A 20736-nucleotide genomic window follows, 5' to 3' on the forward strand; every position below is an offset into this window, starting at 1 on the left:
AAGCTGCTAGCTAGTACTGAACCAGGTGGACCCACTATTTGGCCTTGCAGCAGCTTTATCCAGAAGCTTCAGTTTCATCTCTATGAACGTATAAAGGACTAGTGAACATGGATGGGTGGAGCGTATTGTGCCTCATGTCTGTATGATTTTGAACTCTGAAGGTTTCATCAGCATTTCAAAAAAATGTTTCTAGACACACTTTAAGGAGTAGTGTTTGTGTTCTCACTAGAACCGTATGTTTTGAATGTAATGTATAAACTAGATTTTGCACTGTTCTTCGAGGTGTCCTTTTTGTCTTCCCCCAATTCTCTGCACTAGCCTACTGTATCATATAGTCCTGAGGTGTGACATGCACACTCATGCTCGCTCTTTTAGGCTTGTTTCCATGCTGGTGTATAGACATAGGATTACAGACAAGTTCATAGATAGAATGTTATGTGAGATACACATTTTTTAGTTGTGTCTATGTGCCCAAAAGCCCTTGGGGGGGATTGAGTGACCAGGTTTAAAAGGGTCCAGTTCTTAATGCAGAAATATCACATCTGAGTGCTGACTTAGGCTCTGGATCTGAAGAGCTGCACTTCTTTTGGCAAGGATATCATAATGAATTCTCTCTCTTCCCCATTCTGCATTTCAGACTCCGGGCTGGTCGTTCCAAGTGTCTCTTACGAGTTACACAAAAAGCTTCTTTCGGTGGCTGAGAAACATGGGCTGACCCTCGAGCGGAGACTGGAAATGACGGGGGTATGTGCAAGCCAGATGGCCCTGAGTCTGCTTGGAGGGCCCAACAGGTAAAAGACTTTCTCTGGGATGTAGCAAGCCCTGTATGACCTTGCATGCCTCCTGCATAAATGAAAGGATGCAAAACGACAGGCCGGTTTACCATGCTGCAAATCGGTCTAGCTGTATGGTCATTTTAGGCAGGGCTGTGGAGTCAGAATAGTGGAGTTGGAGTCGGAAGCAATTTTGGGCAGTGTCAGAGTCGGTAGAAATGTACCAACTCCAGCTTCAAAATAAAATTAATATTTTAATATTAATATTAATTTATTAATATTAATAAATTAATATACATTTGCCATTTATTAAGGAGTCGGAGTTGGACAGTAGAAAAATAGAGGAGTCGGAGTCGAAGGTTTGACGTATCCTGATTTTAGGATATTTGAAGTCTGGCACTTGGTTTTGAGCCTTTCCTGGTTCCCTGTCAGTCAGACACAGGAATGGTATTCAGGATGTTAGTATCTGGCTTGGCTTGTTGTTGAGTCATGTGGAGCTGGTTGCCGGCGTATCTGGTGTAGTCTGCCTTGTTAGCTCCTGCTTGTGGCATGCCTGGGTTTTGTGAACTGACTGCTTAGAAGGGCTTGAATTTGAACAGAATGACCTTCAGGTCCTTGCAGCCCTATCATTCTATGCTGGGCCATCAGCTCTGCAACGAACAGGAAAGAAATGCTGTCAATTAGCCCAAGGCAGAGCCTTGTGCATTATTTTATTTATTTAAAATATTTCTATCCCACCCTTCTACCCTATAGTAGGGCACTCAGGGCAGCTTACAAAAATAAAATGAAACATGTACATAATAAAATTGCAAACAATAAAATCACAAAAACATTAAAATACAATTAAAATACAATATATATTATGTAAATGTACTGCCTTCAAGTCGATTCTGACTTACAGCAACCCTATGAATAGGGTTTTCATGAGGCTGAGAGGCAGTGACTGGCCCAAGGTCACCCAGTGAGCTTCATGACTACGTGGGGATTCAAACTCTAGTCTCCCAGGTCGTAGTCCAACATCTTTTTTTTTTTTTTTTTTAATAATTTTTATTCAAATTTTTCCAAAAACAAACAAAACAAAGTCAAAAAGACATAACAATACATCAACAAAAAAATGAAAATAAAATAGTTGACTTCCGATTTGTCGCAGATCAGCTATAAGTATATAATATACATCAAACCTGTCCCTTAATGTATACATACAGAGTCCCTTTTCTCCATAGGCTGTCTTAATTAATCGTCAAATCCCAGTATCATTTTATTTTGATCTTTCAACAAAAAGTCTAAGAGAGGTTTCCATTCCTTAAGAAATGTATCTGTCGATTTTTCTCTAAGTAAACATGTCAATTTATCCATTTCTACTAAGTCCATTAATTTCAATAACCATTCTTCCATTGTTGGTGTTGATTCCATTTTCCACTTTTGTGCATATAATAATCTTGCTGCCGTAATCATATATAATATTATTCTTCCATATTTCTTTTCTATTTGTTTATCCATAAAACCCAATAAAAAAAATTCTGGTTTTGACTGAATATTTATCTTTAGAATTTTTTGCATCTTCCTACCTATCTGTGCCCAAAATAATTTCGCCTTTTTACATGACCACCACATATGATAAAAAGATCCTTCTTGTTGTTTACATTTCCAACAAACATTAGAGACATTACTATACATTTTTGACAGCTTTTCTGGAGTCATGTACCAACGGTACATCATTTTATAAAAATTTTCTTTAAGATTATAACATAATGTAAATTTCAAGCCTTTTTTCCACATATTTTCCCATTGATCCATTTGTATGTTATGACCAAAATTTTTTGCCCACTTTACCATGCACTCTTTTACTTGTTCTTCCTCCATATCCATTTTCAATAAAAGTTTATACATTTTTGCAATTATGTTTTCATCATTTGTACACAAACCTATTTCAAAATCAGATTTATTTATTTCAAACCCATACATTTTCTTGTCCATTTTATATCTTTCTAACAATTGTAAATATGCAAACCAATGAAAACTATATCCTTCCTTTATCAATTGTTCTCTCTCTTTCATTATGTATTCTCCATGTACATTTTCTAATAGTTCTTGATAAGTTAACCATTTCTCTTTTCCAGACATTTCTCTTCTATAAAACGCTTCTTAACTTGAGACACATAATGGTATTTTCGAATAAAACCTTGGTTTGTATCTATTCCATATTTTCAACAGAGGACGTCTTATAAAATGATTATTAAAGTCTACATTTACTTTTACTTTGTCATACCATAGATATCCATGCCATCCCCACTTCAGATTGTGGCCCTCCAAATCCAATAGTCTTTTATTCCTCAATAAGATCCATTCCTTTATCCAGACTAAACAGCAGGCAGCAAAATAAAGTCTCAAATTTGGTAATCCCAGTCCTCCTCTTTCTTTAGCGTCTTGAAGTAATTTAAATTTAACTCTTGGTTTTTTTCCTTGCCATACAAATTTAGAAATATCTTTTTGCCATTGTTTAAAAGGTAAATCAGAGGATATTACAGGTATTGTTTGAAACAAAAACATCATTCTCGGTAATACATTCATTTTTATCACAGATATTCTACCCATTAATGACAGTTGTAGTTTATCCCATTTTAGCAAGTCTTTCTTAATCTCTGTCCATAATTTTTCGTAATTATTGTGAAACAACTTTGAGTTTTTATTTGTCATAATAATGCCTAGATATTTCAACTTTTTTTCTATTGTAAAATCTGTCTTGTCCATTAACTCTTTCTGTTCCCTTAAAGTTAAATTTTTCACCAACATCTTTGTTTTTTGATTGTTGATCTTAAATCCTGCTAAAGGTCCAAATTCTTTTAATTTATCCATCAGTATATGAATTCCTTCCAAAGGGTTTTCTAGTACAATTATCAAATCATCAGCAAATGCTCTCAATTTATATTCTTCTTTTTTTATTTTTAATCCCGAAATCCTTTTATCTTGCCTTATATCTCTAAGCAACACTTCTAAAACCAGAATAAATAAAAGGGGAGATAATGGACATCCCTGTCTTGTACCCTTTTGTATTTCACATGAGTCCGTTAAGTCTCCATTAACAATTATCTGGGCCTTCTGTGATGTATAAATCGATCTAATCCATTTTATAAAGTTGTCTCCAAAGTCCATTTGCTCCAAAACCTGGAACATAAATTTCCAATTCAAATTATCAAATGCTTTTTCAGCATCTAAAAAAATCAGAGCTGCTTGTTTATCATTTCGTTGTTCTAAATATTCCAACACATTCAAAACATTCCTGACGTTGTCACGTAGTTGTCTTTTAGGTAAAAACCCTGATTGATCTTCCTGAATAAATTGTTGCAATATTATTTTCAATCTTTCAGCCAAAATCATTGTAAAAATTTTATAGTCATTATTCAGTAGAGATATTGGCCGATAATTTTTTGTTTTAGTTAAATCTTGGTCCTCTTTAAGTATTAATGTTATATTAGCATTTTTCCAACTATCCGGTATCTTTCCCTCTTGCAAAATAGAATTCATTGTAGACTGTAAAGGTAGCAGGAGTTCTTCCTCCAAACATTTATAATACATTGCAGATAGCCCATCTGGTCCTGGTGCCTTTCCTAATTTAATTTTATTTATAGCTTCAGATATCTCTCTTGACGTAATAGGGCCATTAATAACTTGTCTCTGAAAATCTGTAATTTTAGGCAAATTCTGTTTAAATAAATACTCTTCTATTTTTTCAGATGGAATTTCTTGACACTTATACAATGTTGAGTAATATTGATGAAAAATCTTTTTGATTTTTACATTGTCTGTCAGCGTCTCATCTCCTTCTTGTATCTTTAAAATAATATTTTTTTGACGTTCTTTTCTTAATTTATATGCTAACCATTTCCCAGGTTTATTTGCAAATTCAAAAGTCCTTTGTTTAGCAAAATTTAATTTCCTTTCAATTTCTCTAACTGTCAACATTGATACTTGCTTCTGTAACATTTTAATTTGATTTACAATAGAAACTTTAGCTGGATTCTTTTTCAATTCTTCCTCTTTTTGTTTTATTTCTTCCAAAATTAATTGCATTTTCTGTTGTTTCTTTTTTTTAATTCAGAATTACATTTAATAAAGTATCCCCTCATAAATGCCTTACTTGTATCCCAAACAATATTTTCACTTGTTCCTTTATGTAAATTATATTCAAAGAACTCCTTTAATTTCTTCTTACATTCTTGTACTACTTTATCATTCTGTAATAAAGATTCATTTAGTCTCCATCTAAATCCAAGATTTTTTTTTTTTAAAGTTAATATCACAGGATTATGGTCCGAAAAAGTTTTTGGTAATATATCCATTTTAAAAATATCCTTCGCTAAAATTTTTGACATCCAAATCATATCAATCCTCGAAAATGTTTTATGTCTTTCTGAAAAATAAGTAAATTCCTTTGCATTATCATTTATATATCTCCAGGTATCCACCAATTCTAGATGTTCCATGAGTTCAAAACAAATCTTCGGTAATTTACCTTGTGTCTCTTTGATATTTTTTTCAGAAAGCCTATCAATTTTTGGTGAGATTACCCCATTCCAGTCACCCATGACACACCAATGCTCATATGAAAACTCTGACAATTTTTCCATAAGTCCTGTATAAAACCTTGTTTTATCTTCATTGGGGGCATAAATACCCACTATCAAAATGTTTGTACCTTGTAAAGTAATTTCAACCCCCACAAATCTACCACTATCGTCCAATAATACCAATTTAGGAAGCAATTGTGGGTTAATATAGAGAACAACTCCATTTTTTTTTTTTGGTCCAGCTGAAATAAATTCTTCACCCAAATTTTTACAAATCAAATATTTAGAATCTTTCTTCTGAATATGAGTTTCTTGTAGACAAATTATATCCAATTTTAATTTTTTCAAATAATGAAACACTTTCTTTCTCTTCTGCGCCGTGTTGGCTCCATTTATATTCCAAGTTAGGTATTTGTAATCCATCGTTAAGCGTGTATTTTAAAATTTGCCTGATGCTCCTTTTGATCCATCATCTTCCTTCCCCTCCTCTGCGTATCCTTGTTGACTTTGTTTCCCAGGAACTGTATCCATATCTTTGAGTTTATCTTCTTCCATATCTTTTGAAGCTTTTCTCAAGAAGTCCCTTGCTTTTTGAACAGTATTCAATCTATATTTCTGTTGTCTGAATGTAAAAATCACTCCTTCTGGAACGTCCCACCTAAATTGAATTTTGCATTGCTTAAGTTTTTCTGTAAGGAAAGCATATTCTTTTCTCTTACGTAAAAGTCTAATAGGAATTTCCTTCATCACCAGTATTTCCTTACCATCAATTTTAAAGGTATATTTAAAGTGTTGCTGTAAAACCATATCTCTGGTCGTTTTCTTTACGAAGTGAACAAGCACATCTCTTGGAATTTTTTTCATTGTTGCATATCTGGAGTTAATTCTATAAACTTTGTCTATTTCAAATTCCATCCTATCTTCATTCAAGTCCAGAAATTTTACTAAAGCATTAACAATTTTGTCTCTAATGTCTTCACCTGTTTCCTCAGGAATTGCACGGAATCTCAAACAATGCTCTTTATTTCTCATTTCAGTCATAGCTAAATAGTCCAAATTTTTTTCTAGTTCCAGATTTAGTATATCTGTTCTATTCTCCAAGGTTTGTACCTTTTCTTTAGTATTTTTTGCATCCTCCTTTATTTGCCCAATTGTCCCTTTAATCTCATCCACTTGTGTTTTAATATAGTCTTTTATATCTGTCAATTCAATTTTCATTTCCTGTTTAATTTCCTGTTTTATAGCATTAATCCCTTCCATTATTTTTTGAAACATTTCTGGGGGTATATCCTCTTCCTGTGTATCAATAGAACCTCTTCGCCCCTGGGCCTTAGTTGTTTTTTTAGTTGTCATTTTCAAGAAGAGGCCTTTAATTTCTAAAATTAATCACTGTTTCAGAACCTAAGGGCAGTCTATTTCTTCTTTTTTTCCCTCCACCAAAAAGAAGAGTTAATATTCCAGGCCTGTAATTGGAATCCAGCCAGCACAACACAGTCCTTATCTGCATCCAAGAATGCAAAACAATTCTGGTTGCCAAGACTAAACAATTAGTAGCATATACGAGCAGCGGATTCATCCAACAAGAAATAGTCCAAAGAGAAAAATAGTCCAAAATATAATAATTACCTCTCATCCGTTTTTAAACTTTAAAAGTCCAAATTCAAGCCAGCTTTTTGTCGTAGAAAAGTAAATAAGTTGTTTATATTTTCTTTCTTCCTTAATTATATTTAAAAGAGAAAAAGTATGACTCACCCAGGTTTCTCAATTGCTGATTCATAAACAAATCCCTTTTATTGCAGTAATTTAAGCCAAATGATAAGGTTTAGGCAGAAGTGGGCTCGCTGGTTAAGAACGTTTTTTTTTAAGAAAAGAAAAAACGCTTCGCTTCATTCCAGTCCAGCTTGCGTGAAAATCCTGACTCCGTCTTCAGCCGATCGGCTTGCCTTCTTATCTCAGGAATTTCCTGATCAATTCCAGCCGCCGACAGCTCAACGAAGTCTTGTGGAAGATCTGATCGGTTCTCCTATACCTTGGAGAACATTTAAGCCAGTCCAAGATTCCTCTTGGCTGACTTTTAACCTGAAAAAAGCTTCCTCTGAGGCAGAGCTCCCTCAGAGACAACCACCAGCCAGCACCACTTCCCGGAAGTCGTCGTAGTCCAACATCTTAACCACTATGCCACACTGGCTCACACAATATATATATACACACACACCACCCAGATAGATAGGTAGGTAGGTAGGTAGGTGTGTGTGTGTGTGTGTGTGTGTGTGTGAACATAATTCTGATTAACCAAACAGAGGTTTTTATTTTTTATTTATTTATTGCACTTGTATACCGCCCCATAGCCAAAGCTCTCTGGGCGGTTTACAGCAATCAAAAACATTAAAACAAATATACAATTTAAAACACATATTTTAAAAACAATTTAAAACATAATTTTAAAATTCAAAACAATATAAAAACAATTTAAAACACATGCTAAAATGCCTGGGAGAAGAGGAAAGTCTGGACCTGTCGCCGAAAAGATAACAGTGTTGGCGCCAGGCACACCTTGTCAAAAAGATCATTCCATAATTTGGGGACCACCACTGAGAAGGCCCTCTCCCTTGTTGCCACCCTCCGAGCTTCCGTTGGAGTAGGCACCCGGAGGAGGGCCTTTGATCTTGACTGTACTGTACGGGTGGGTTCGTATTGGGAGAGGCGTTCCATCAGGTATTGTGGTCCCAAGCCGTGTAAGGCTTTATAGGTCAAAACCAGCACCTTGAATTGAGCTCAGAAACATACAGGCAGCCAATGCAAGTGGGCCAGAATCGGTTTTATATGTTCAGACCGTCTGGTCCCTGTTACCAATCTGGCCACTGCATTTTGCACAAGCTGCAGTTTCCAAACCGACTTCAAAGGCAGCCCACATAGAGTGCATTGTAGTAATCTAATCTGGAGGTTACCAGAGCATGGACAACTGAAGCCAGGTTATCCCTGTCCAGATAGGGACGTAGTTGGGCCACCAACCGAAGTTGGTAGAAGGCACTCCGTGCCACCGAGGCTACCTGAGCCTCAAGTGACAGAGATGGTTCTAGGAGAACCCCCAAGCTACAGACCTGCTCCTTCAGGGGAGTGCAACCCCATCCAGGACAGGTTGGACATCCACCATTTGGTCAGAAGAACCACCCACTAGCAGCATCTCAGTCTTGTCTGGATTGAGCCTCAGTTTATTAGTCTTCATCCAGTCCATTGTCGCAGCCAGGCACCGATTCAGCACATTGACAGACTCACCTGAAGAAGATTAAAAGGAGAAATAGAGCTACGTGTCATTACCATACTGATGGCAACACACTCCAAAGCTCCGGATGACCGCACCCAACAGTTTCATGTAGATGTTGAGCAGCATGGGGGACAGAACTGACCCCTGCGGAACCCCATACTGGAGAGTCCAGGGTGGCGAGCAATGTTCCCCAAGCACCACCTTCTGGAGGCAACCTGCTAAGTAGGAGTGGAACCACCGCAATGCAGTACCTCCCACTCCCAACTCAGCTAGTCTCCCCAGAAGGATACCGTGGTCGATGGTATCGAAAGCCGCTGAGAGACTCCCACTCCCAACTCAGCTAGTCTCCCCAGAAGGATACCGTGGTCGATGGTATCGAAAGCCGCTGAGAGATCAAGGAGAATCAACAGAGTCACACTCCCCGTCTCTCTCCCGACAAAGGTCATCATACAGGGCGACCAAGGCTGTTTCCGTGCCAAAACCAGGCCTGAAACCCGACTGAAATGGATCCAGATAATCGGTCTCATCCAAGAGTGTCTGGAGCTGACCTGCAACCACTCGTTCCAGGACCTTGCCCAGGAATGGAACATTTGCTACCGGCCTATAGTTATTAAGATTTTCTGGGTCCAGGGAGGGCCTCTTCAGGAGTGGTCTCACTACTGCCTCTTTCAGGCAGCCAGGGACCACTCCCTCTCACAGAGAGGCATTAATCACTTCCCTGGCCCAGCCGGCTATTCCATCCCTGCTAGCTTTTATTAGCCAAGAAGGGCAAGGATCCAGCACAGAAGTGGTTGCACGAACCTGTCCAAACACCTTGTCAACATCCTCAAGCTGCACCAACTGAACTCATCCAAGAAATCGGGACAAGGCTGTGCTCTGGATACCTCGCTTGATTCACCTGCTATAACACTGGACTCTAAGTCCTGGCGGATGCTAAAGATTTTATCCTGGAAGTGCCTAGCAAATTCATTACAGTGAGCCTCAGATGGTTCTACCATGTTGCTGGGGCCAGAGTGTAATAGCGCCTGGACAATTCTGAAGAGCTCTGCTGCGCGGCACATTGATGAGTTCATAGTGGCGGCAAAATATTGGTTTTTTGCTGCCCTCACTGCCCCTAAATACAGCTTACCATAGGTGCTTAACATTGTATTGCATCCACTAGGAGTTCGCCTTCATCTGCACTCAAGCAGTCTCCTATATTGTTTCATTGCTCTCAGCTCTGGGGTATACCATGGAGCCGTATGAGCTCTACACAGGAGAGGTCGCTCAGGAGCAATCATGTCAACCGCCCGGGTCATTTCTGTATTCCACAGTTCAACCAGGGTTTTGACAGGAACACCAGCCCTATCAGCCGGAAAACTCCCCAGAGCCCTTTGGAAGCCATCTGGATCCATTAGTCTCTGGGGGCGGACCAACTTAATAGGTGCCCCACCCTTGCAGAGGGGAAAAGCTGCTGTAAGTCTAAACTTCAGCAAGCAGTGATCTGTCCATGACAGAGGGACTGATGTAAGCCCCCCCCCCCAAATTCAGATCATCAACTCCACGTCCAGATGGAAAAACCAAATCTAGAGTATGGCCTGCTACATGTGTTGGGCCAGTGGCATACTGGGACAGTCCCATGGTTGTCATGGAGACCATGAAATCTTGAGCCGCCCCAGATAAGGTGGCCTCGGCATGGATGTTGACATCCCCCAGAACCAACAGTCTGGGGGATCTCAACAGTACACCTGAGACCACCTCCGTCAGCTCAGCTAGGGAGTCTGTTGGGCAGCGGGGTAGGCACTACACCAGCAGAATCCCCAGTCTGTCTTGCTGACCCAACATAAGGTGAAAACACTCCAGACCGGTAGTCACATGGACAGGGTGCCTGCACAGGAAGATGGAGCTCCTATAGACCACAGCAACCCCCCCTCCCCGACCCTCAGGTCTACCCTGATGCTGGACCAGGTACCCTGGTGGACATAGCTGGGAGAGACTGACTCCCCCCTGCTCACCCACCCAGGTCTCGGTTATACATGCCAGATCGGCTGCTTCATCCACAATTAAATCGTGAATGAGGGAGATCTTATTATGCACCAATCTGGCATTTAGCAGATCTGGAGGCCTGAGAGCTGGCTGATAGGGCAACCAACAAACCTGCAGGTGTGGGGAGGACTGGAACAAGGCACAGCCATTAACTGCCTGGGCCACGTTCCCCTTACCTGGCAAGTCCTCCTCACAACGCCGTATCTCCCTCAACCCGTCATTACACTAATTGGGCCCCCCTCAAATCTCCCCACTTGGCTCTGAGTCCTCTCTCCCAGCTACATAACTGAAGACCCAGAAAAAGGCAGACAAAGCAAGAGCCACCTCAGCCAGCCGGCTTATATATCCCCTCCAGAGAAGAGACAGGTGGAAAAAATCAGCCACAGCTGGCTGAGTATGTGGGGCCTGGTCCTGGAAGGTGTGGCCCCCGCAGAGCAGAAGTCCAACCGGGAAAGGGCGGTGGTGGTGGTAGCCGAGCAGCAGCAGCAGCAGCAAGCAGGCAGCAGCAGCAAAGGGCTTTCTTTCCCTTCATAATAGTTTTGCACTATACGCAGTTCTTGCTCAGTGTTAGCTGCCAATTGCTTTTCCCCATTCACACAAGTAGGCATTTCTTTGGGAAGGATTAGAGATGTGACATCTAAAGTAGCTAATGAAATTAAGCTTCTATCCAAAGGCCTCAACTTCTGCCCAACACCTAGAGAGCACAATATAGCACAAATGAAATGTGACATCAAAGCATTTGAAAGGAGATGCAGATTGGCTGCATTTTTTTATGATGACTCTAAGAACAACATAGACCTCTACAATAGAGATCCTCTGCTACAGTTTCTGCCACCTAAAATTTGGACACCGAACATTAACAGGAATCCAGTCCTAGAAACCTTTCTCTTATCCATAAACAGAGTCATCAACAACCACACACCAACTCCTACTCATGACAACCTTTCTCTTTACACCAATATACTACATAATGATGGGATTCAGGCTTTAAATGAGTTCCTTAACACCAGAGATATGAACAATCCTCCAACAGAGGTTCTCACAACTTTAGCTACACTAGTCCTGACTTGTAACAACTTTACATTCAATGGAGAACACTACAGTAGGGCCCCGCTTTACGGCGTTCCACTTTATGGCGCTTCGTTCATGCGGTAGTTTTCAATTAGGGAAAGGCCCCGCTCTTACAGCGCTTGTTCCGCTAATACGGCGGTTTTTTTCTGTCGCGTGCCATTTTGATGTCATTTTTGCACGATGCGGCCCATTATAGTCTATCGGGCCCTGCTTTATGGCGATTTCCGCTTTACGGTGGGGGCCTGGTCCCTAACCCACCATATTAGCGGGGCCCTACTGTACCTGCAACTACAGTAATACCTTGCATTAACGTACTCAATGGGACCAGAGCGAGCACGTAAACTGAAAATGTCCTTAAAGTGAAGCACTACCTTTTAAAACTTTTTTTCCTCTCCTTCATGCGGAGCCTCAAAGCCCCGCGCTAAAGCCTCTGCTGCTGCGCTGCCGCGCCTCTCAGCTGATCACAATTGCGCCTCCCAGCTGATTTGCAGTGGCGCGATCACGTCTATTTCCACCCCTACATGCTAAAGCCTCTACTGCTGCGCTGCCGTGCCTCTCCCTCTCCCTAACCCTAACCCTGTAAGTGGTTTGCTAGCTGTATTTCTGGAGAAATACAGGCATAGGGAGCATGTACGTTATAGCGAGGCGACGTTAAGTGAAGTGACGTTAAGCGGGGTATGTCTGTACAAGGCACAGCTATGGGGACTTGCATGGCTCCATCATATGCGAATCTCTTTATGGGTAAACTGGAACAGGAGATCCTGAAAAAGGCCATCAACAAACCACTTATATGGTGGCGATATATTGACAACATCTTTATGGTCTGGACGAATGGTAAAGAGAGTTTGGTACAATTTAAAAATTACATCAACTCTATCCATCCCTCTATTAAGTTTACATTTAATAGTACAAATGACAGTCCGCACATCCCTTTTCTGGATGTTCTTCTCACCATTGAAAACAACAAAATAGCCACTGATCTCTACAGCAAACCCACTGATGCCCACACCTATTTAAACTGGAAATCCTGCCATCCTAGGCATATAAAGAAGAACATTGTGTATAGCTTAGCTCTGAGAATCAAACGTATTTGCAACACTGAAGATAAATACCAGAGAAGCATCAGTGAACTTAAAGAACACCACTTTCTAAGAGGATATTCTCCACATATTATCAATTGCAACATCCGCCGAGCCTCCGTTCTGTCCAGAGAAAACCTCCTCCATCATACTGAGGTGTGAAAGAGCAGAGAGCAAAGGATTCCATTTGTGGTAGATTTCCATCCAGCATCTCCTAACTATCACTGCGCAATCAGGGAGAGCTACCCATTGCTGGCAAACTCTGAACATCTTACTAGAGCAATCAGCAGGCCTCCTGTTACAGCATTTCGCCATTTGCGCAGACTGTTGGTGAGGGCTGTGCTTAAGCCACCTATCACCAATCCAGGGTCTCATCCTTGTCACTCCAAACGCTGTATCACCTGTGTGTACCTCAGGGAGACAGCCACTTTTACAAGCACTAGGACAGGCAGGACATATTACATCAAACAGAACATCACCTGCAGGTCCTGCAATATAGTTTACATCATCGAGTGCAAAAGACCAGGATGTCATATCCAATACATAGGAAAGACCACAACTGACCTACGCACACACTTCAGGAACCACAAGTTGGCAATTTTGACAAAAAAAGTGGAGCATTTCAACATCAAGGGTCACAACCTGTTGGACTTTTCCATTACAGCGATAGAGATGCCAGCAGATCCAGCAGCATTGACTAAAAGGGAGAACTTTTGGATTTACTCTCTGGACACATTGGCACCACATGGCCTGAACCTGGAGGACAGTACCAGCATTACTTAGCTTCTGCAAGTGAAGCCCCTCTGAGCATTCCATCCTCAAAGCTCTATATTTATTTATTTATTTAATTTAATTTATATACCGCCCTAAGCCCAAGGGCTCTCTGGGCGGTGTACATAAAATAAAACAGTCAGGAATATATAAATACAATAAAATCAAGCCAACAAAGGTAAACAAAAATAATCAAACAGCAGCAAAATACAACAATACATATAATAAAACGCATTAAAATGCCTGGGAATATAAAAAGGTTTTCGCCTGGCACCGAAAAGATAGCAGCGTCGGCGCCAGGCACACCTCATCGGGGAGACCATTCCATAGTTCGGGAGCCACAACCGAAAAGGCCCTATTTCTAGTCACCACCCTCCGAGCTTCTCGATGGGATGGTACTCGGAGGAGGGCCTTAGATGTTGAGCGCAGTGTACGGGTAGTTTCATATTGGGAGAGGCGCTCCACCAGGTAATGCGGTCCCATGCCGTGTAAGGCTTTATAGGTCAAAACCAGCACTTTGAATTTAGCCTGGAAACAAATAGGAAGCCAGTGCAGACGAGCCAGAACGGGTGTAATATGAGCGGACCTTCTTGTCCGCGTCAACAATCTGGCCGCTGCATTCTGGACTAACTATAGTTAGCATTTGTATGTTAGCAGCTGATGAAGGCAGAAGCTGAAATGTTTTGTTAATACAATAAAAACCTCTGTTTGGTTAATCACAATTACGTTCATATATATTTTTAGGTGATTAACGGAATCCTTATAGGGATCCAGAGCAAGCTTGAGTGAAGTTCTGTTCGTTGCTTTCAAAACTGTCTTTATCTATCTGTCATCTATCTATCATCTATACACACGCACACGACACACACACATATATGCATATATATAGGGAGTGGTACTAAAGGGGACTACAAGGGTAAAATTTAACGTAGAATGCATTAAAACTGATAATCAGCCTCATTCCTCTGGGAAGTAGTAGTTCCTGTTCCTGTATGCCAGGGTGTGTCAGAGCAGCCTGCAGCTGATTTCACAGCAGAAAATTAGGGATTACCAGATTTAAATATTAGGCTTCTGTCTCTTTGGAACATCAAGAGAACACAGTTATTCTGGTGTTTTGTTTTTTTAAAAAACACAGCTAAACAATGCCATTATTTTAAAATTTAGGTTTTTAATTGGCAATGCTGTTTTTCAGTTATATGATTGCCCTTGTGCTGTTGCAATTCTGTGCACAATTGGCTGGGAGGAAGCTCCATTTATTCAGAAAGAAATGCAGCTGAATTTAAAGAAAGGGCTGTTCTATAAATCGTGGAGTCATTGAAGTGTTATTGTGACTGAATTTGCACTCTTGTGTGAAAGACTCCAAAGTTAAAACATACATGCTAAATATTTTGGAAGCATCTCCACATGAGGAGACAATTTTTCATTCCAAATGCTGCTCCAGGAAACTGCTTTTGATGCTTAAGAACCTTCACACATCTTAACTTTCAGGTTGAATCCCAAAAACATTCACCAGCGACCCACGGTTGCCTTGCTGTGTGGCCCCCATGTGAAGGGGGCCCAGGGGATCAGTTGTGGCCGGCATCTTTCCAATCACGATGTACATGTCATTCTCTTCCTTCCCAACTTTGTCAAGATGCTGGAATCGATCACCAATGAATTGACACTTTTCAGCAAGACCCAAAGCCAACAGGTGTCCAGTGTCAAAGGTAAGCTGTGTGCAGCTAGGGGTGGATTGCTATTTATTTGCTTTCTTTTCTAAATATTTAGAAATCACCATAATTAGGTTTTCTTTTATTTCCAAAGCCCCAAGGCAGCTGAATAAACATTAAAGCAGATAAACTGACCAAACACACAGGTTCCCAGAAAAGGAAAGAGCAGAGCAGCTCCTGAGCCATGTTTTGGCTTAATGAGTCTTCTGAACGTGGGCTCGTGGTTTGTCTTGCTCTAGACAAACCATGAGCTTGTAACAAAGGGTTGTTCTTGATTTATGGCTTGGGCTTGCCTGGAGGAGATGTATGCCTTCAAAAAGGTGTGCAGGGAAGCAGCGAAGCTGCTGCAGAAGTGTGCTGCCACATGCGCTATCTTCAGGATTGAGGTGGCAGGGGGGAGAAATGGGGGCAGTTTGAATAGGAAACTGACTTTGCATAGCAGTGAGGCCCCTTCCAACTTCTTGAAGTAGGGACTTGGCACACTGATGGTTGGCTGGCTCTTTTGTCAGAGCCCTCCACTCTGAGCACTGTTTCGTGTGTGACCAATCTTAATGTTTAAGAGGATTGAGAAGTGAGGGGTTTTTTTAAAAAAAAAAACAAGTGGGCAGCCCATCTGAAGCATGGCATGGGTAAGGGGAGAGCAAAGGCTGGAGGTGTGTTGTCACAGGAGTGAAGACATGGAGGAGCAAGGGCTAGGCCCCCCACTCCGGTTCTTAAAGGTGTTTGTACATAACCTCCCAATTGTGCTGATAACTGGGAGTCATGGCACATCTAGTTTTTGAGGGTTGGGTAAGGAAGTTGTATGTTGGAAAGCTGCAAACCCTTATGCCCAGAAAACCAGCAGTCTGGGCTTAGAAAGCTTGCAATGTGAAATGAGCTTTTCTTCTGGTGGAAGATTGACTGCCTGTACCCAGCAGACTGAAGGTGTGCATTTCTGTCACCAATACCTGCTTTGTGTAGGCTGTTTGTAATTCCTGTGGGTCAAGTGATGGAACAGGGTGAGGAGTAGGTGTTATGCCATCTTTGATAACTGGGGACCTTGGATTCTGTGCAGTATGCTTCTAACATAGCAGCACCATCTAGTGGCAAGAAGCTGAATTATTTTTACTCCCACTATGGGCTAGTAGGGAACACAGTGGTCAGCAAGGGGCGAGTTGGGTCTCCCGACATGTTTGTCAGACAGAAGTAGCAAACAGGCTGAAATCTGAGTTGGACATTCCAGCCTTGGGACTTTGAAATACATGTCTGTCTTGGATGATTTTGAAAACAAGTTTTGCCAAATTCATGGAGGATAGGATAGCTCTATCACTGGCAATTAGCCCTGGTGCCTATATGTAGGATTCGTCTTCAGAGGCAGCATGTCTTTCAGCACCAGTTGCTGGAGAGCAACCAGTTGCCTTTATGTCACCCTCCTTGTGGACGTCCAGGTATCATCTGACCGGTCACTGTGAGAAACGGGGTTGTATACAGCTAAAAACTAATAATAATACTGTTGCTGTCTGCCTCTCAGCCGGAATGTGGGTCCTGAGGCTAATTACATAGATTTAAAAATACAAAACATATATAAAACCACACATAAACAAATGCATAAAATCCTTACAAACAAAAGTATAATAGCGTAAAGACGGGTCTTCAGCAGCCGTCTAATAAGAGGCGGGCAACCAAGTCCTACTCGGAGTAGATCCATTAAAATGAATTGGCCTAAGTTAGTTGTGGCTGTGTTGTACTAGCATTAGATACAGCCCAGAATGCTCAACTAGATGGACCTTGCTCTGATCCAGCAGGCCTCTGCTGGCTGTTGGTCAGAAGTCCCTTAGGGAGGTTTCTCTAAAATCCCTTATATGTTACTACTTGATAAATGTGTAAACCCATATCTTGTTCATTCCTCCCCCCCCCGCCCCAGATCTTCCAGACACACCCGTTGATTTGGTGATAAACTGCTTGGATTGTCATGAAAATGCCTTTCTGAGGGACCAGCCTTGGTACAAGGCAGCAGTGGACTGGGCCAACCAGAACAGAGCTCCCGTCCTCAGCCTAGACCCACCTGTGAATGATATGGAACAAGGAATCGATGCCAAGTGGTCCCTATCCCTGGGGCTGCCACTGCCCCTGGGTGAGAGGGCTGGGCGGGTATACCTGTGTGACATCGGCCTTCCACAGAAAGTCTTCCAGGAGGTGGGAATAAACTACCACTCGCCTTTTGGCTGCAAGTTCGTCATCCCTTTGCACTCTACCTAAAGTGAGAGCTCCAGCCCCTTGACCCCGAAGAGGAAGGTGGGGCAGAATCGCCTCAAACCATACGATGGATCCTGACTATATTAAAAACTCTTTGAAGCCTTAAGGATGTGAACATTCTGGGCTGTGTTTCTTTTAGGAGAAATCATCAGTATGGAGGAGAAGCGAGAGGACTTGTGTTCCTCTGAGCGTTTGATGCTCTCATGCGCTTGAGTGAAGGAACATGGAGGCAGCTGGTGTCTTCAACCAGTTCAGCACATTGGTGGTGGGAGGGCAGGGGTAGATTTTTATTTTGTTTTGCTTACACATCCAAGTGCTCCTGTCTGTCCAGATGTGTAGCAGACAGTATGATTTCTCCCCCTTTTCTTTTCTGGGAGTGGAGGGGGGAGGGTTTCTAGGGTGCAGCCCTTTCCCTTGATTGATCCTGTGGGGCAACTGCAGTTCTGTGACTGTGCTCCCCTCTTCTGCAGCTACAGCCCCACTGTACAAGCTACTGGAGCCCTTGGATTCCTCAGCCTTGGGAGGTGGTGTAAGGCACCTACTTCTCCTGCTGGCAACTTGGAGTTTCTGGAATCTACCGTTGTGTTTCTGGCCCACTGCTAATTAGCATTTGCCACCCATGTTTGCTTATTGAGTGACTGATACCGAGCTGTCATATATATATATATGGCTTAAAGAAGAGTTTGAGGAAGGAGACTTAATGGTGCTGAGACTTGTGTTTCCCCACAAGTAGCGTCCTGCCATCTTACTGTAAAGGTCGTGTTGCTGAAGTCTGTCCCTTTGTTAATAATCTACTTCCTTGGGCTGAGTGTGAATGTGTGAGTGAGAGAGAACATTGAGACTGTTTAGCTGCCATTGGGCATGAAACCCTCACAAAAACTCATGTTCCTGTCTGTAGCACAGTGTTCTGTTCCGTTGATATGTCTAGAACAAGCACATTGCTACGCTTTTTAAGTGAAGCAACAAACTGGATGTGGTGTTCTCTATTGGTGCAGAACACTGTTGTGAGGAGGCCTTTAAACAGAAATGGTTTCGATTCAAAGGCCTGCAGAGCTAGCTAACTGCCCTAGCAAGCCTCTTGTTCCTGCATGTGCCATTGCACTGACATCTGGTCCTCTTGTGCTTCAGGCATGAGTTTGTATAATGGCCCACTGGTGAATTGTGCATTTCGGCTACTGCCTCCCTCCCTCCCTATGTGTCCCATTTCAGTGGGAAGGGCACTGCCCTGCATTGCTCCCTGGAGACCAGCCTGTTGCAGTAGCTGGGTGCTTCTTATTCTGATTGCTGCCAGCAGAATGTTTGTTTGTAGCCAGGCATGGTCCAGACTTCAGGGGTGCAATGCATTGTGAATTAGCAAGCTGCATACCTGATGGCTCTGAGAAATCTACTGTGCTTTGACCTTCCTTGTCTCTAAAGGTGCCATACAGAACTCTAGCAAGTCACAATGATTAAAATGTGCAGTAAAGCAGCTGTGCTTATGAGGTGTTTTCATTTCTAGTCTGAATAAACCAGTTTTCTTGGTTAGCAGGAGACCCTAGTTCACTCTTCTTTTCTACAGCTATCTTAAATCTGAAATAGACCATCACCAGGAGATTTGTTCACATGGCACTTTGTACTAAATGATTTAAAGGCAGAGATTAGTATCTACACAGCTATTTTAGGCATTCCCAGCACCTCTTCGATATGCCAAACAACTTTGGATGGTCCTCTGGTGTATGCTTACACTGACACTTGAACAGGGCTATTGGTTATTGAATCGGGGATAGCCAAATGATGCCCTCCACATGCTATTGGACTACAACTTTCAGAATCCCTGACAATTGGCCATGCTGGGTGGGGCTGATGGCAGTTGTAGTCCAAAGCAACTGGAGCGCCCTACAGTAGCTACCTCTATGAAGTGAACTTTTACTAAATTGTGAAACGAGTGCTGTGTTTTGATACAAGTTACTGCATAAGCATATTCTATTATAAGAATCGCAATCTGGTAGCAACCAATAGTTTTCTTCCTTGGGTTGTGGTAGAGAGTTGGGTGTAAGCCTAACTTCATTCCTCTTGGTTATGGGGCCTAAGTGTCAGTGGCTGAGAATGTTCCTGTCCTTCAAAGGAAGATCGACATGAAGCTTAGTGCTCTTGGCTTTCTCCATGTTATTTGCTTATGAAGCTCTGTACCTCTCCCAGCAAAGACCTGAGTTGCAGTTGGAAGGAGGGAGAAGAGGGGGTCTCAGGTCCCTTTACAAAAGGACAATGGTAAAATCAGTTCTGATTATAGTTCTATTTGGTTGTGTTGCTTGTGGGTAAAGTGTAGGCTACACATGAGCGGGGACAAGCACACGTAAGCTCAATCCATGAATTGAAAAGCAAAGTCTGAACTAAGGCACCTTTTTGACCCATGGAAGTTCACCATGTGGTTTACAACACTGCAGAATGGGGATTCTAAGTCATGCAGGGAGTTTCCATGAGGCGAGGAGGGCCCCCACTTCAGACTTCGCCCTCTAACACATGGGAAGGGGGCCAGGGCTCTGTGCACTTGTCCCTGCTCCCTGTACACTGGTGTAACTTACGTTTGAATAAGGCTAATACGAGCAAGAAAACTCTCGTGTGGTTTATCCACGATCTACCTCTAGGAGTTGGTATCCACAATCCAGCTATTTATTGGCTTTCAACTCCCATCATCCCTACCTAGCATAACCAATGCTCAGGACTGATGGAAGTTAAGAGTCCAGGAACATCTGGAGGGCAAAAGTCTTCCACTGGCTTGGTCCCTAATCAGAGCATAGCCATACATCCCTTCTAAGACAATTAACAGAACTAACAGGAGTTAATGTGAAGTTGGAGACTAATTTTAGATCACATGCCTGTCAATAGACATTAAGACAGGGACAGTGCTACTTATCTATTGTTAAGAGCATTAGCCTTCAACTGGTAGGTTAAGACCAAGTACCAGGATGTGGCCTCATCTAAGGTAGATTGCAACAGCTGCATGGCCATACAAATGTATGGTTAAAAAAAAGGGGTCCTCAAATGTGTGCTTGGATTAAAGGTGGGACTGAGAAGACTGCTGGTTTAGAACAGGGGTGGGCAGAAGATAGACCAGGATCTCCTGGTATATCTGAGTGATCTGCAAGTTGTTCAGCCAGGATATTGACTCCCAATAACCTCATTAACAACAAAAGGCTTCCCTCTCCAGATGGCTGAGATGACATGGAGGTGCGGTGGACAATCGGGAGCAGATTTTTGTGA

General features: G+C 42.1%; 1 protein-coding gene across 5 annotated transcripts in view; it reads left to right on the forward strand.

Moving 5' to 3' along the window:
- Positions 1–19026, forward strand: part of EDC3 (enhancer of mRNA decapping 3) — a 51824-nt gene extending 32798 nt beyond the window's left edge. For all 5 annotated transcript variants that reach the window (XM_061595808.1, XM_061595810.1, XM_061595812.1 and 2 more), the window contains exons 5-7: positions 638–791; positions 15041–15258; positions 17165–19026. In XM_061595808.1, coding sequence (XP_061451792.1) covers positions 638–791; positions 15041–15258; positions 17165–17499 — 707 coding nt within the window. In that variant the 3' untranslated portion in view covers positions 17500–19026. The remainder of the gene's footprint in view (positions 1–637; positions 792–15040; positions 15259–17164) is intronic.
- The last annotated feature ends 1710 nt before the right edge of the window (positions 19027–20736 follow it).

This window comes from Rhineura floridana, chromosome 14, assembly GCF_030035675.1.
Source record: "Rhineura floridana isolate rRhiFlo1 chromosome 14, rRhiFlo1.hap2, whole genome shotgun sequence".
In the NCBI taxonomy this organism is placed as follows: Eukaryota; Metazoa; Chordata; class Lepidosauria; order Squamata; family Rhineuridae; genus Rhineura; species Rhineura floridana.